The 15,760-nt window shown below is 41.6% G+C and overlaps 1 protein-coding gene across 1 annotated transcript in view; it reads left to right on the top strand.

Moving 5' to 3' along the window:
- The window catches only part of LOC118432675 (TP53-binding protein 1-like), a gene marked incomplete in the record, with an annotated part of 26,465 nt that overhangs the window by 5,917 nt on the left and 4,788 nt on the right, over positions 1 to 15,760 (top strand). The window contains 20 exon segments of the mRNA XM_035844293.1: positions 219 to 243; positions 691 to 796; positions 1,176 to 1,270; positions 1,454 to 1,581; positions 1,788 to 2,895; positions 3,389 to 3,493; positions 3,678 to 4,043; positions 5,130 to 5,286; positions 6,082 to 6,757; positions 7,322 to 7,456; positions 8,006 to 8,317; positions 8,664 to 8,783; positions 10,973 to 11,160; positions 11,669 to 12,570; positions 13,051 to 13,171; positions 13,616 to 13,764; positions 14,279 to 14,360; positions 14,525 to 14,622; positions 14,951 to 15,016; positions 15,159 to 15,323. Coding sequence (XP_035700186.1) covers positions 219 to 243; positions 691 to 796; positions 1,176 to 1,270; positions 1,454 to 1,581; positions 1,788 to 2,895; positions 3,389 to 3,493; positions 3,678 to 4,043; positions 5,130 to 5,286; positions 6,082 to 6,757; positions 7,322 to 7,456; positions 8,006 to 8,317; positions 8,664 to 8,783; positions 10,973 to 11,160; positions 11,669 to 12,570; positions 13,051 to 13,171; positions 13,616 to 13,764; positions 14,279 to 14,360; positions 14,525 to 14,622; positions 14,951 to 15,016; positions 15,159 to 15,323 — 5,104 coding nt within the window.

Below are 15,760 nucleotides of genomic sequence, written 5' to 3'. Positions count from 1 at the left end.
TGTTCAGATTTAATGGAAAGGTATGATTTGCATGGTAGCGTTGGAATATCTAACACATGGATGATAACAAATGCCATCACTGTACACCTTTCTCACGCGGCGGCCATGATAGATCTAAAACGAGTTCAATGTGGCAAACAAAAGGCTGTCCATCATAAGTAGCAGTTCGACCAATGGTAGCCTGCTAATTAGGAAATTGACCAATAAGGGAATGGCAGGATATGTTCATGGAAGATGTCCAGAGTACGTCACTTCATCTTTCTTTTGTATTGTTGATAATACATGTTATAGACAATTAGAAAATCTGTTAAAACGTGTGTGGAATCAACATCACAAAGGTCTGATTGGCTGGTCTCCCCAGGATCACTAGTTGTGTATTAGTAAGATTCTTATATGCCAAAAATTCATGTTCAGATTTAATGGAAAGGTATGATTTGCATGGTAGCGTTGGAATATCTAACACATGGATGATAACAAATGCCATCACTATAGAGCCTCACATCAACATGTCTACTTCTGCAGTTCCTGCAGTACCTGCTTGGGGGCGCTCACGGTGTATACCAAAGATAAGGGTAGTCCAGTTGTGTTCAGCTTGAAGTGATGCCTTCTTGATGAGCTCTCAAACAAAGTCAATCTATCTATGTAATGTACTTTTTAAATAGATGTTATACTTTTTTCCATTTCCTTCAGGACCCCAAGAGGAGCATGTCCTATCCACCCCAGCTGAGAACCTGGGCTGTCTGCAGCTCTCAGGAGAACCCATGTTGGTACAGGACACCAGTCTGTCATCAGAGGGGTATGGATGTGACTTTACTATGTATTGTACTTGCTGTGCAGTGGTTGTAGATCATTGTATGTAGAAACCAACCTCTTGACATGGTAGAGTCATGAGACAAGAACTCAAGTTTTGTAGGACGTTAGATGTCAATGGCATGAAAATAATTGATTTCGATACTGTTGAACAATTTCTACCTGTTGTTACATGTACATGATGTACCTAAACAGACAAACTTTACAATGTACTGTACCTGCTGTGCAGTGATTGAACATCATTGTAGAAACCAACCTCTTGACATGATAGAACCAAAAGACAAGCAGAAGTAGCAAAACTTGACAATTTCCACCTGTTGTACATGATTTACCTGAACAGACAAAATGTGTTCTCCATATTCCAGAGGTTCTGAGACTGTGATCTCCCCATCACCAGAGGCGTACGGCCACACCCCACACATCATCCCATCATCACCAACAGGGGAAACAGAGGAACAAGGTGAACATGACACTTTAGATAATCTAATTGAAATCAGGTTTACCAATTATATATTAAAATAATGGTAAGATAATGTTATTTGTAGATGGATTGATAAGTCTGTAGCAAAGTTTTAGGACAAGGCATAGCAAACCTCTATGATTCACAATGTCATGATAAGAAAAATGATGTTTCGTTGTGTAGATAAGTCTTTGGAAGTTGCAGAAGACCCTCCTGTTCCATCATTACAAGGATCATCACACAATTCTGCCCAGTCTCAGCAGGAACTTGTAGATCATCCATGGCAGCCCAGTGAACCACAATGGTCTCAGGTATGCTTTCTCCTCTAGTAATCAATACAGTTAAGATTTGCACTATTGTATTTCATCTCAAATGTCTCTGAAAATGTCCTCTACTTTGGCAGATTGAATACATGACAGATGCTACAGTTTATTGTTTGAGCCTTTCTTTCTCTCTAAAAAACTGGCATCGGGCTTCTGGTCATCTTGTCATATATCTGCTTCATCATTTGGTCTAGGATCTGCTTGCACCAGGTCCTGATGGTGAGGGACCAAGTGGGACCAAGTCTGCGGACATGACCAAGGACTCTACCAGCAGGCCTCCCTCCCTTCACCTGCAGCTCCCAGATACAGAACTATCATCAGAACATGATGAAAGCATCTCCCAGGAAGTGAGCAACAAAGGTCGTCCATCTGTATCTACAGAACAAACCAAAGCAGAGGGACTTCAAGACAATAAGGCTGCATCTTCATCATCATCCTCTGGAAGTAGTCAGACTGGTAGGAAGAGTGAAAGACAGGAGTTGAAACAAACATTAGACTTCTTGAAGGGTATGTTTCCTAGTCTGGATGAAGACATACTAATCAGCGTTTACAAGGCACAAAACTGTTTGCTGGAAGCTGCCATTGAGCAGCTTCTAGAGATGAGCCAAGGGAGTGGAGCAATCGGGGTGTCAGTGGAAATGCGAGAGGACGTTCAAACACAAGGCAAACCTGAAAGTGTGACGGTCAGGGTGCAATCAGTAGAAAATCCTGAAGATGTCTTGCAGACGTCTGGAGGAGACGTTGCTCAGAAGAAAAAGGTTTCACTTTGGGAATTGGCGAGTACCAGCAAAGATGACCCACAGACATCCTATAGCCAGGTTGAAATGATTGAAGAGGATGCGGACCAAGAAAAAGAAGATGTCAGAAAGTCTGAAGATGATGAAAAGCAAGTCAGAACAGAGGACATTGCAGTACAAGAGGGTGAAGGCAGGTCTTTGCAAAGGGAAGATATCACTGATGAACAAGAAGAAGGCTCTGATGATGTGCAAGACAATTGGGCACTTCATTTTACCCCATCTTTAGATGGTTCCCAGTCTCAAAACGTGCAAAGTAGGGTGAGAGAAATGGTTGAGGATTTAGAAGACCAGTCGACGGAGCCAGAGTTAGCACCAAGTCAGCTGCTCTTCCTACCTCAAGGTCAAGTTACTAAACAGCCAGTGGGACCAGCTCCTACCGAACATTCCAAGGAAGAAGTAGAAGACGTACATGTAGGTGTCACAGACACTAGTTCCCAAAAAGATGAAGAAGCAGGCAACGGTCCAGATGTAGAAGAGGAAGCTGATATTTCAGTTGCAGAAAAGGGTAGGGATTTTTTTATCATGTACATGTAGGCTATACTGGTAATTTGCTTTTTCTTCATCACTTTTCAGAGAAGTCAATACAGGGAAGGTTTGTAAATATCTGGATCAAATTCAAACTGTTGTTTCCAACACAAATATTGAATTTTTGACTGACCAACTCTAGTCTCTTCAAGAAATGAGCAATCAAAATTTTGGTAAGTCCAATTTTTGAGTTGGAAATTTCAGTACAACTTTGATCTAGCCTGACTAGCGGCCAGCCCGACGGGGGGGATTGGGGGGAAGGTCATTAACCCCAGCTAACAAGAGATTGTATGAACACAGGCTAAACTTAGATGTACATTGTAGAATGACTTCTACCAATACAGACGGACTTTCAAGCTGATGAAATGTCACTTGTATAGGTGAATTGAGTATAAATACAGGAAATAACTAGTAACTTGAATTAAGTTGTGCCAATTAGATGATCTCTAAATGTTGCTTTTTTTCTTGCAAAGAAGATTCCTCTGTTGAAGTTGTTCTTTGTGATACTGAAAAAGAGGAGACACCAAGAGAGAGCAGGGCTACACCATCAGCACAGGCCAACAACTCAGAGTCCTCAGGTAACGTTACATGTACATGTATATGGAGATGATTGTAATGTACTTTGCTTTCCAGCTTTGCTCTAAACTTTAACAATTCACTGTATTGCTATAAAACTGTTTTCATAGTGTAGTATATACAAAACTTCTTCCTTTTGCTTTGTTCATAAAGAAGACTTGATGATACTTTGTTTCTTCCTTGCAGTTCCATTTCACCTTGCCCTCCCCAAAGATGGAGGGCTGTTCCGACCAATTGCCACCACCCCTCCCCTCATGAAGGCCACGCGACCCCGCCTGCCCAGACACAGCACTCCTGTCCCTGACTACACAGAGTCTCCCACTGACACAACCCCGACCAGTGCAGTCACTAGTGCTGACACCACCCCAGAAGGGAATGGTAGTGTCTTTGCTGACCCAGGTACCAGTGGTGGGCAGGGACTAACCACTGCAGCCAACAGGGGTGGACAGCCTGGGGAAGGGGCTCCACTACAGATGAGGATGGGAGCTGTGCTGGAGAGTCAGTCTGACCATACACAGGAGGACAATCAGCCGCCTCTCTTTCAGCTACAAAGTAAGGTTTATATTCAAGCTATTTCAATGGAAACATTTTTGCATGGTTGTTGTGACAAAATACATTACCAAATGCTAATCTAAGGAAGCAGTTAAACCAATGGCCTTCAACATTAACATTACCTAATGATATGGGATATAGACTCTGTCAAGTTAGGACTGCATTCTTAAGAAGTAGATAATGATATGTGCTCCTTTATGTTTTGGACTGTATTGTTGATAGTGAGTATCTGTTTTATATGTAAATACTTTTGCGACTGCATCTGTAATAGGGCCTTCACACGGAAATCGAATTAGCAGGAATCAAGCCGAACCAGTCGGAATGAAGTATTTGCAAAATTCGTAACACATTCGGGGCCATTCCGAGCGGGGGTTCCAAATGGACTTGATATCCCCTTCATACGAGAAAGAATGAGCCAGAATGCCGTCAGAATGAAAATTCTTTTCTATTCCTGGGAATTCGTAGTGTATTCTAGAAATTCTTACTGCATTCGAGATATTCTTTTGGCCACATTCGGGCAGGATTCGAAGTGGCTTGCCTTTTCGGTTCTCCTTCGAATGAGATAAAAACGTTTCGAATAATGTTGGAATGCCACAGAATGCGGTCAGACTGCAGTTAGACTAGTTAGAATCCACTTAGAATCCATTTGGAATGCCATTCGATATTTCTACACTTCGAATGCACCTCGACAGGTTTTGACATGTCAAAAACTTTCGAGCCAGCCAAAAGAACGGGGACGAATATCTGGAACGCAGTACAAATGTTTAGAATACAGTACGAATTGCGAGGAATTGCCACGAATAGAAAAAAAAATTCATTCGGACGGCATTCCGGCTCATTCGTGCTCTCGTGTGAAGGGGGCTTAAGCAACAACACCTATACTGCAGCGTAAAATGTACCAGTCAGAATTGCCCTGATCGCGAGGAAGGGGACAGGCGGCCATCGAAACATTGGTTGAAGAAAACATTGTGTGCAAAGAATTACACATGGAAAACTGGAATGTTGCAGTTAGTACTTTCTGGTGGTTAAACCTGAAAATAAGCTATCAAAACTTACTTATCAATTCAAGGTTATTACCTTTTTCAGAACCCCCAGAACTTGATGCCGACCAGCTGAAGGCCATCAAAGAGAGTCCCAGCAAGCTCCCCTCCCTCTTCACCAGGGTGAGGGAGAAAGTGCGAGCCCAGCAGGAGGAACAGGACAGCAGCTCTGAGGAAGATGATGCACCCGGGCCAGCAGACAGGTAACAGATAATGCCTTAATAACTCAGCTTTGAAACAAATTGGCCACCTTGATATCTGTATCTGTTTCTCAGCCAGTACAATCGCCCATTGTCATAACACGCTAGGCACACAGTGTAGCAGCAGGTGGTTATATTACTGTAACACCAAACAACCTTCACACCTAACCTTTGCTCTGTTTCAAGATATCTAATAAGGATGCTCCTTCAGTACTTAGTTCTAGGGAAAAACAAATTTTTGAACTCTTCAATTCTGGGTAGATAACTCATTGTTATTCCTTGTTCATTTCTGAGCTGGTTATAACGTTAGATGTGTTTTGTTGGTACATTCACCAGTTTATTAGTCAGTTAGATAGATGTTGAGTATAATATATGGATGATGATTGTTCTTTATGAATAGATGATGTAACAATAGAGAGTCAGGGTTGGACTAGCCCTATTGTCCCAGGCAAGTGAAAGTGATGGTCGGGCAAGTGCATGTCCTATCCCATTTGCCCGATTGGGCAAGCAAGATTTTTCAATGAGTGAGATCTTTATACATTTGTATACATGTACTTGCCACTTTTCAGTCATGGCATCAAGCATTGGTCAACAGAGAAATATAGAGTCAATAACAAGAATGCCATCGATGGAAGTAAAAATACAGGTCATTTGAATTTCGGGCAAGTGAAAAGTTGGTTTGGGCAAGTAAATTTTTTTTGTATGTGAATTTTAGAAAACTTGTCCAACCCTGAGAATATTTTCTAGCTTGTTCATTGCCCATGTTTTTCATGATGTACATTTTGTATTTCTCTGCAGTGAAGACTTGTTTGATCCTCCTGTAAGCAGCAGGAAGAAAGGACAGAAGGTTAAAGGTCACAGGAGGAGGCCGGTTCAGTTATTGGACTCTGAGGAGTCAGAGATGTCAGTACAGAAGACTGAAGGGCACATTGAAGGTAATGAGATCAGCCAGGCAGATGTGATGGACGTGGAAGAAGAAAAAGTTGATGTTTCTCTGGCACAGCACACGTGTGGATTATACCAAGAGACGTTGGCACGGGCGGAAGTAAAGGCAGAAGAACAAGAAGAGGCACCTGCGGAAGCAAATGATTCCTGTCAATCAGCAGGCAGGGAGCGGCCTATGGATCGCACATCTGGAGAGACGGAGGAGGCGATCCAGCCTCTCAAAAAGTCACTGTCTACGTCATCTAATGCAGACACACTTGAGTACTGGAGAAGTAGTGAAGAGGGAGAGCAGGTGCCTGGGCATCAGGTCCCTGATGATGAGAGTGAGAAAAGAGGACAGAGAAAAGATGAAGCAAGTGATGGCCATGCACAGGTAACCAAGAAAAGAAAAAGATCCCCAACTACAGCAGAGACGGTTGCTGCACCTGACACTGCTGGAAAAGATGAGAGGCCAACTTTAACAGGAGATCCAACGACTCCTGAAAAACTTTCAGCAGAAGAGAAGGATCCTTATGAGTACACCTCACAGGTAGGCACTGCTTAATCTGTGTCAATTTGTGTTGGACCTTGAAGCAACCTGTTGACTGCAGTGTTCTTGCACCAGGACTGTCTCCAGCTTTGAAATGGTTTTCTGTCCCACCCATTGGGCTATAGGTGTTGGGGCTTGCAAAACTATAAGTGTCTTCAGGGATCTTCTCCTCAGAAAATTTTGGAAAGGCAAATCTTAAAAAAATATTTTTATTTACACATTTCACCAAGTGTCAGTTGGAATTTAGAAGCCCATATATTGCTGATTTTCATTGTTGCATCTGTCATTCTAAGCTTAAAGAGTACATTTTAATTCCTTGAAATTCAGATTTTTTTATGATATCTATCCTAGGAGAGAGGTTACTGGAGACAGTCCTGCTCATAACAGATAAAAAAGAAATCTTGGGAAAATGTTTCTTAACTTAGATCAAAGACAATGTCTGTCCTTCTATTGTAAGACAAAACATTGGGACACAGAGATTTAAAGAACAGGGATTTTTATCTCAGCCAGAAAACCAGTAGGATGTCTGTGCAAGATGGACCTAATGTATTTAACCCCTAACAGGTGAGCCCGATTCTGGACAGGAGAAAGAGGAGGCATGTGGTTGCAGCAGGTTTGGGGAGCCCACCAGCATCCATCCCCACATGGAGGGGCCCTTGTACACAGACATCCTCAGCTACCAGGGTGGTGGGGGTACAGGTAGGCTGGGGAACACCTGTAGCTCTCTTTGTATGTGAAAAAAATTCTAAATATGATCTTGATACATTAGAATTTTGAAAAAAAAACACAGTTTATTGGTCTTTGTGGCAAATGTGTAGATTTTGCACACTGACACACCAAATCCATGTGTCCTTTTTGGGCACATGTTAGACAGGGGCATGTTCGTACACTCTACTGTACTGTGAAAATGGTGTAATATGCCTTGATATATGCTATAATATAACCAGAAGGCCACATGAAGCACCACAACCACTGACACACTATGAATTAGAATATTAGATGGCAGAAAATTTGACTCAATATAGTGTAAAAATCTAGAATGAATTATGCCATTAGTGACTATTCCCAGTAGCGCTATGTTGTTGTTGAATCAGACTGTATGTATAGAGTAGGCAAGAAGTTCTCCAATGGCAACAGCATCAGACTCCTCTTGATTCCTCTTGAGTCTATTTAAATTTTTTTTGCTGCTGTCATGGAATGTTACAAAAAAATCTATTCTGATAATGACTTGATTCTCTTTGTACACAGGCAAATACGCAACCATCACCTACAACAACGGTGAAGACAAAAACGAAAGATAAACAGCGCAAATCTGCCAAACTCAGAGCACATGGTGGGGGAACCTCCCCATCAGGACGTGGTTCAACCCCTAGTGCCCAAAGTACAAGTAGAGAGGAGGGACAGCCCACTGGTGGAGATGGGGGTGAGGAAAAGGAGGAGGAGGGAGGGGATGGTGAGAGGATCCCAGGAGATGGAGATGGGGAGGAGGGGCAGCCACCCCGGAAGAGGGTGAAAATTGACGAGGACAATGACACTGAATCTGCAGGAGGGGAAGAGGAGGTAAGTAACGAAAACAAAGACTTTTATTTGTTACAAGTTTCAGCCTGAATCAGAGTCGTCGTGAGCTTTAATTTGTTTCTGTCCCACCAAGGGGGCCATCCATTGTTTGAGAGCCCATGCTGATTTTCGTTGTGAGATCCGTCAATCTTATTTTTATCAATCTTATTTTCATCAATACAATGTATTATGTGATGGAGTTCAGATGATTTTGAAGGACAGTTTAATATTTTTTCTGTCCCAGCAAGCAACTTTCCTTCCCAGGACTGAGGTATGGGTCCTAGAGACAGCCATGTTCAGAATATGATTTTTAGAAAATTCAAGTACATGTACAAGTTTTTTTCCACAGAGCCCACCCCAGTATGTCCGTGAGACTACCATCACAACTATCACTGAAACAATTGTCAAGAGAGTTATCACAGAGAAGATCAAACGAGGTCAGAAAATTGTGGACTACCAAGTGATAGAGGTGAGCTTTATACCTTATGTTTTCACGGTTCCATTATATAATCATGTGGTGTATTTTGTTGAGCGAGTGATTTCTTGTCTTTCCTTTAATTATATTTCAGCCATACCATAGGTATGGTGAAATATATTGTATTCGTAATGTTTCTTTCTTTCTCCTGTCAAATCTTCAAATCGATTCAACTCCGTCGTTCCTGGACCGAATTACTTGAGATTTGGCACAAGGGTAGAGTGGGTCAATACCCAGGTGCTTTTTTCTAATTTTTTTCATATCTTCCTTTAAAATGATTTTATTCCTGCTTTTTGCAATTTTTATGTACATTTTGCCCCCCTGTACCCTGGTATTACAGCCGAATGACCTGAAATTTGCTACAGAGGTGCCTTGATCATATGCCCACAAGGTTCCAAAAACAATTTTGGCATATGGTAGAGCAAAATGCTTAATTTTGGCATTTTTTGCCATTTTTTGCCCCAAAAATGACATTTTTGGCTCCTATACCCCCATTTTACAACCAAATGACCTGAAATTTGGTATAGGAGTGCTGTCTACATACGCGCATATGAATGCATTTACACTTTTGGCATACGGTACAACAAAATGCTTAAATTTGGAATTTTTGGGACATTCTTTGACCAAAAACGTAAGCTTTTGGCTCCTGTTCCCTGGTCTTGTAACCAAATGACCTACATTTTGGTAAATAGGTGCACTAGATATTCATTCAAATGACCCATGTATAATTTCTGGCATAAACCACTTCAAAATGATATATTTGGGGACTTTTTTGGTAATTCTCCACTGGCCAGGTCGTTGACCTCTCCCACCTGAAGACAGCATATGCACATGTCTATATATACTAATAACTTGATTAAAGAGGCAACCAATCACGTACCCAGAGTCAACATTCCGAAGGGGATTGGCAGCCAATCTGAGCCCGGTGTTATCTGGATGAGTCCATTCTGGCACGGAGGGGGTACATATTTTTTAAATTCATCTTTGGACTGTTGATTATATAATGTCTCTCAGTGGGAGTATTTTTGAACTGGACTATTTTGCAATTTTACATGGGGTGTACTGGAAGAGTCCATTCTTGCATGGAGGGGGGCATTTAAAAAAAATTGTTTATGGACTTTGGTGATTTGATATGTCAAAGTGTTTCAGTGTGGTTATTTTTTGACTGGTCAACTTTGCAATTTTACATAGGTTGTGCTGGAAGAGTCCATCCTTACATCCTTTTAAAATCCATTTTTGGGACTTTGGTGATTATGTCCAAGTCCAATTTTAGCGGATGTATTTTTGGACTGCACCACTTTACATATGGGCATCGCAAGAAGAGTCCATTCTTGCATGGGGATGTTTTCAAATTTAGTTTTAGAAAGGTGATGATTCAATATTCCATTTTTAGTGGAAGTGGAAGCCTTATTTTGCTTAGTTCAACCTTGGCCATGTTTTCAATGGGAGTATTTCTGGACTGGTCTATTGTGCAAATTCACATGGGGTGCACTGGAAGAGTCCATTCTTGCACTAGGAATTTTGTAAGATTCATTTTTGGGTGTCATTAAGTGTCATTAGTGGAAGTGACTTTTAAACAAAAGTGATTTTGGAATAGTCTATTGTTGCATGGGGAGGGAGAGGGCTGAAATATGCTGCATGTGCTCTCAAGCAAATGTCGGCCTTTCTAGTGCCCATTGTCTTATTGATGATTTTTATCATACCAAGTCCTCGAGACCTGTATGATCCATTCACACTGAAAAGGACTGCTATTCTTTTTGATAAGTCTTGTGAGTTCTTTAACCTCCTCAAAGTTTGTCTCTTCTCAAAAACAGAATCTCTGTTTAATGTCCTGTCAGAGGGAATAACTGAAGCTAAGTCCTCATCTTCACTTGAAAGAAAAGAGGAAACTTTAAGTGCCAAGGACACAACATCTGGTTCGAAACAGTACCTTTGAATTCTTGGCCAAACACACTATCAGCACAATGCAATGACTTACATTTATGGTTTCATTTATATGTGGTGTATTTTGTATGTGTGTGAGTGTGAGTGTGTGTGTGTGTGTGTGTGTGTGTGTGTTTGTGTGAGCAAGCGAGTAAGTGAGAATAATATACTAAGTAAGTGATGTCAATAGGAAACATACATTGTATAGTAACTATGTGTACTGTAGCTCTCTGAATCTCCTTGTTCCTGTTTCTGTATAGGAGATGGAGGAGCCAGTAGTAGACATAGAGGAGGAAGTGTCCATCTCACCAAGTGTGTCCAGAACTGGCAGCTCACTGATGTCAGGAGAACTAGCAGACATCAGCTCCCTGTCTACATCAGCTTCAAAATCATCTCCTTCAAGCTTGTCTAAGAGCCTTAGCTCATCCAGCTTGAGTAGGACTAACAGGTGTGTAGGTGTTTGTTGCCACAATGATGGTTTGAATTACAATAAATTGAATGTAGATGTACAGTATGTGTAGCTGCCTTTCAACCTATGTTACCAGTATGCTGAAAAAAAATTGAATCCAATTGACACTGTATTGTGTAATATATGACAGTATGCTGAAGGATGGAATGTTTTTATTTGGTTTGATATCCATTTATTTATCTAGTATGAATTTGATATAGATTTAGAGTATCAAGTTAGTAGCTATCAACTTAGTAGTCGTATTGCTTCTGCGCAAAGTGTAATGGTAGAAACAATTGCAAGTACAGTGTGGTCATGGAAGCTCTGTGTTGCAAGTTATCATTGTACAATGCTTCACTTTCTTCCCATTGTATACGTTTGTGTTGAAAGGAATCTTATCACTGTACTATAACTACAGTGTGGCTTTATAATAAGTTTACATGAGTATTGAAACAAACACACAGACTACACTGTTACTCATGAGACTTTATTCTTTCCTACCCTATAGTTCTGGTCCTAGCCTGGCCAGCCTAGAGAGGACCTCCTCCAGCCAGTCCAAGTCCTCCAGCTCCTCCCCTGGGACAGGGGGAGGGGACAAGGACCAGGAGGGCTTCACCAAACCTGTGGGGTCACCCAGGAGAAGGAGGTCAGGGATAGGCAGTCAGCTTCTGGGTCAACAGTCAAAGGTCACAAGTGGGAGTCAAAGGTTGGAGGTCAGTGAAACTGGAACACAGACAGAGGCTGCTGGAGGCAAAGATGCAAAGGACAAGGGTAAAGGTGAAGGAGGGAGTAGACCAGAAGGAGATGAAAAGGGGGAGAAAGAACAACAGTCTAGAAGAAGAAAGAGTAGTCGTACGAGACAGACAGAAACAGTGAGTCCAGAAGAGCCCGGGAGGGAAACTGACTCTCCTAGGAGAGCGTTAAGATCAGGTCAGGCAACAGCATCAGCCTCAGCTGTACAGAAGACATCTGACAGCACAGAAGAAGAGACAGGCAGACACAGCAGAACTAGAACAGCTGGCCCCTCTGGTAAGGACAGTGACAAAACTGCAGAAGAGGAGATAGTAGAAGAAGGAGCAGCCGTACAACCATCTCCGAAGAAGACTCCAAGAGGTAGGACACCCAGTGGAAGAACAAGGGGAAGTCCTAGAAGAAGAGGTAGAAGAGGTGGAGCTTCTGCAGGTAGCAGGTCATTGTCTACAGAAAAACTTTCTAAAAAACCACAAGGTCGAAAGGAAAGCAGGAGTAGCTCAGCAGCAAGGTCGTCAAGGTCGTCTAGAGGGCATGAGAGTGACGAGCAGAGCAGTGACAGTTCTGAGGAGAGGGCAGGAACTCCCGAGATTCCCTTTCAGGGGGTGCAGCAGAGGCTGTCTGGCAGAAGTGAGAAACCACAAGAGGATACGAGTAGAGGTGAGGGGTTTTGTCAAACTGTTTCCTCTGCCAAGAACAAGTTTATCCTAGGTATGAATTGATATGTTATGAATTAATGTCTTCCTCCCCTTTTTGCACATTACTTCATAGTTAGGATAAACCTATTCTTCAACTAGATCTCTTTTGCATATCAATTCACACCTAAGATATAAAAACTCTCTCTGACAGATCTCTCCAGTGTCACTGACAAGAGACAATGGATAGTTGTCTGAAACTGTCAAAATCCTATAATCATATCCAGTTGTTTGAGTAACTGCTCTTTGGCATATCGTATTACCTGGACATATAACCTTCATCAATGTTTTTGACTTTTACCATTGTCCTATCCAATATCTAAATAAGATATATTCTCATTTCATTCATCTGCCACAATTTTTGCTGCATGTTTAGGATGTTTGACAAGTAGCACTGGTGACAAATGCTGTATGAATTGTGTCGCATGTCTCAACCTGTTTCTAGAAACTGTATCCTCGGACAGCGGCAGCTCCGAGCCGAGGGAGGGTGCTCGCGTGATGGCCCTGCTTGTGAGTGACAAGCACTGGTACCCTGGTGTCATTCTCAAGACTTTGAAAAATGACAGGTATTACGTGCTTCCTCCATTGACTTTTTACTTTAAAATATCTTTAGGAAAGTTGGTGTAAGATCAATCTTTTTAACTTGAAAGTTCGTCTGTGTTGGTAGAAGTTATTATGGAACTAGTTGAACATCCAACACAAAAATTGGACTTACCCAAATTTTTGACTGGACATGCAGCACCAGTCTTTGTCAAGGAATGCACAACTCACTGTTGTCGTGACGTCACGTTATGCAGAACATGTGACTCAGTAAGCAGTGGATCATAGGTTGCAGGAAGTCTATGGCACCCACTGTCTCTGTTCAGGGATGGTTGTAAAGCTCTGATGTAGATCTTTTGTACATGTATTTAAGTGATTCTGGTAAAGTCATGATAAGCTTAAGATCATCTTTGCTTTAACCTGGAATGGACTAATCCATAATCCATCAATCCTTTCCCTATTGTGTCCAGATATCTTGTCAGGTTTGAGGATGAGGATGAGACTACCGTCCGTCCGAGGGAGATCGCAGCCAGGAACATGATGGTGGTGTCCCGCCTGCCCGTTAACACTGCTGTCCTGGCTAGTGTAGAGGATGTGCAGGACTGTGTCTACGCGCCAGGTGGGGATATGGTAGTCTATGTCTAAGACTCTGTGTAGTCACATCTCAGTGCTTGAAATACCCACTTACACACTTGCAACTGCAAGCACATTTGCTTGGTGCAACTTAATTCTAAACCCAGGTAAACCTGACATTTTGCAGTTGGAACATTGCTTTTCCCCCACCTATGTGCATATTAAGCCTTTGTATCTATTTCTTGATAAGGTAAAACATATTAAGTAGTTATGTGTAACTGAAAGAAAGGATAACGGATTAGTAGCTAATTTGACGAAAGTGGGGCAACCTGAAATGTTGATGGCGCAACCTTGCTTTTGACAGGTGGCAACCTGCCGGAAAAAAGTATTTTGAGCACTGCATCTTTAACAAAGGTCTGTGTCAAGTTGTTTTCCAATAACGTTACATGATTGTGTAAACATGTGTAGTGTGCGGAAAAGACAGTAGGTAGAATGTGGTTCTTGAGGTGAGGACTACAATTTCTGGCACAGTTGAAGTTACTTTTTTTTTATCTATTCAGGTATTATTCGAGGTTACCATCACAATGGAGAGACTGGAGAAGAAGAGTACCTGGTGGAATTCAATGATGGATCCACTGTCAGGTAAGAGAGGACAATAGTCTGCTGAAACCATCAGTCAGGTCCATCCTTACTTGCCTGATGTACAATTTGCTACAAAAGATGATGCAAGAATCCCTAGTTTATAAACAGTGTGAAAATGGATTCCTATGATCAGTTGTAAAGTGCAGTAAGTGTCTTTCCCACAGAGCACCCCATGCCAATGTGATCCTGAACCCAGAACAGGCAGCGGCGTACCGGGCTCAAGTCATGCGAGTTGCTGAAGTGTCTGCCTCTGTTTCTTTGGGTGAGCTAGCAATTTGTTTTGTCCTATGTTTGTAAAGACATCCAACTCCAAGTCAATGATTTTCATTCATTACAAAACTGTGGCTGTGATGACATAATTTATTATCAATCTACATGTATGACTTCTGAGATTGTCATTTGACATACGCAAAGGTCATATGCATTAAAAGTGTCTGCAATGTTCCACATTAATTTCAGGGATTTGTTAGATCTATATACTACTACTACTACTACTACTACTCCTATTACTACGTACTTCTACAACTAGTTATTTATAGAAATTTATTTGATTCCACCTAAATGTGCTTTTTCTAAACTTTGCCTTCCAGACAATCTCGTGACTGGGAAGAGGAAGAGACCTGGAGCAGTTAAGGAACAGAAAACTCCAGACAGAGGTAATTTTCAATGATAATAAATAAACATAGATTGAAATATTTTCAATTTTTTGGTGTTACGTACTGATAGGCTCATCTCCAGCATTTTTGTGTTCCAAAGATGTACAGTGTGCGTATCAACCATTCATTCTGATTTTAATAGGAAGGGCAACAAGGGACACAGAATACAGCTCTGGAGGCACAAGCAGTAGCATAACAACCCCAAGGGGACCACAGACTAAGAGGAGGAGGGTTATGGAGGAGGCTGGGGAGATGGACACAGGGACAGGACAAACACCTAAACCATCTACTTCTTCCCCTGTCAGAGGTCAGTTTGTCAAAGTCACAGAATGTATCATGCTTACCTCACATGTTGTCTCAAACCATTCAGATACTGTAAATTCAATAAAAAATTATTACATTCATAGTGCTGTCATTTTGCCGGAGAAAAAAAGATACCTTCTCTGTTTTACTGTTTTATTGATTAATTTTGTAGTTGAAATGTGCAAGCCCAGCAAAAAACTTGAAAAGAAAACCACTGCAATTAAGTATCAGAATCTAGAGTAGAATCTGAAATGTAGGTTTGTTAACTTAATGTTCCTTGTCGGTAACATGCTGTGAGTGGCTTAGTACGTAATATGAAGCATGTATTCAAAGTCTATGTGTCATAGAGAAAATATCTTGAAAACACTTTAGTGATACTTTTATATTTGGTATGTTGAATGTACAATTATGATAGATGTTTTTCCTCCAGGTGCCCCCAAC

Source organism: Branchiostoma floridae, chromosome 2 (genome assembly GCF_000003815.2).
Source record: "Branchiostoma floridae strain S238N-H82 chromosome 2, Bfl_VNyyK, whole genome shotgun sequence".
NCBI classification, from domain to species: Eukaryota; Metazoa; Chordata; class Leptocardii; order Amphioxiformes; family Branchiostomatidae; genus Branchiostoma; species Branchiostoma floridae.
This window is presented reverse-complemented; position numbering and strand designations above follow the sequence as displayed.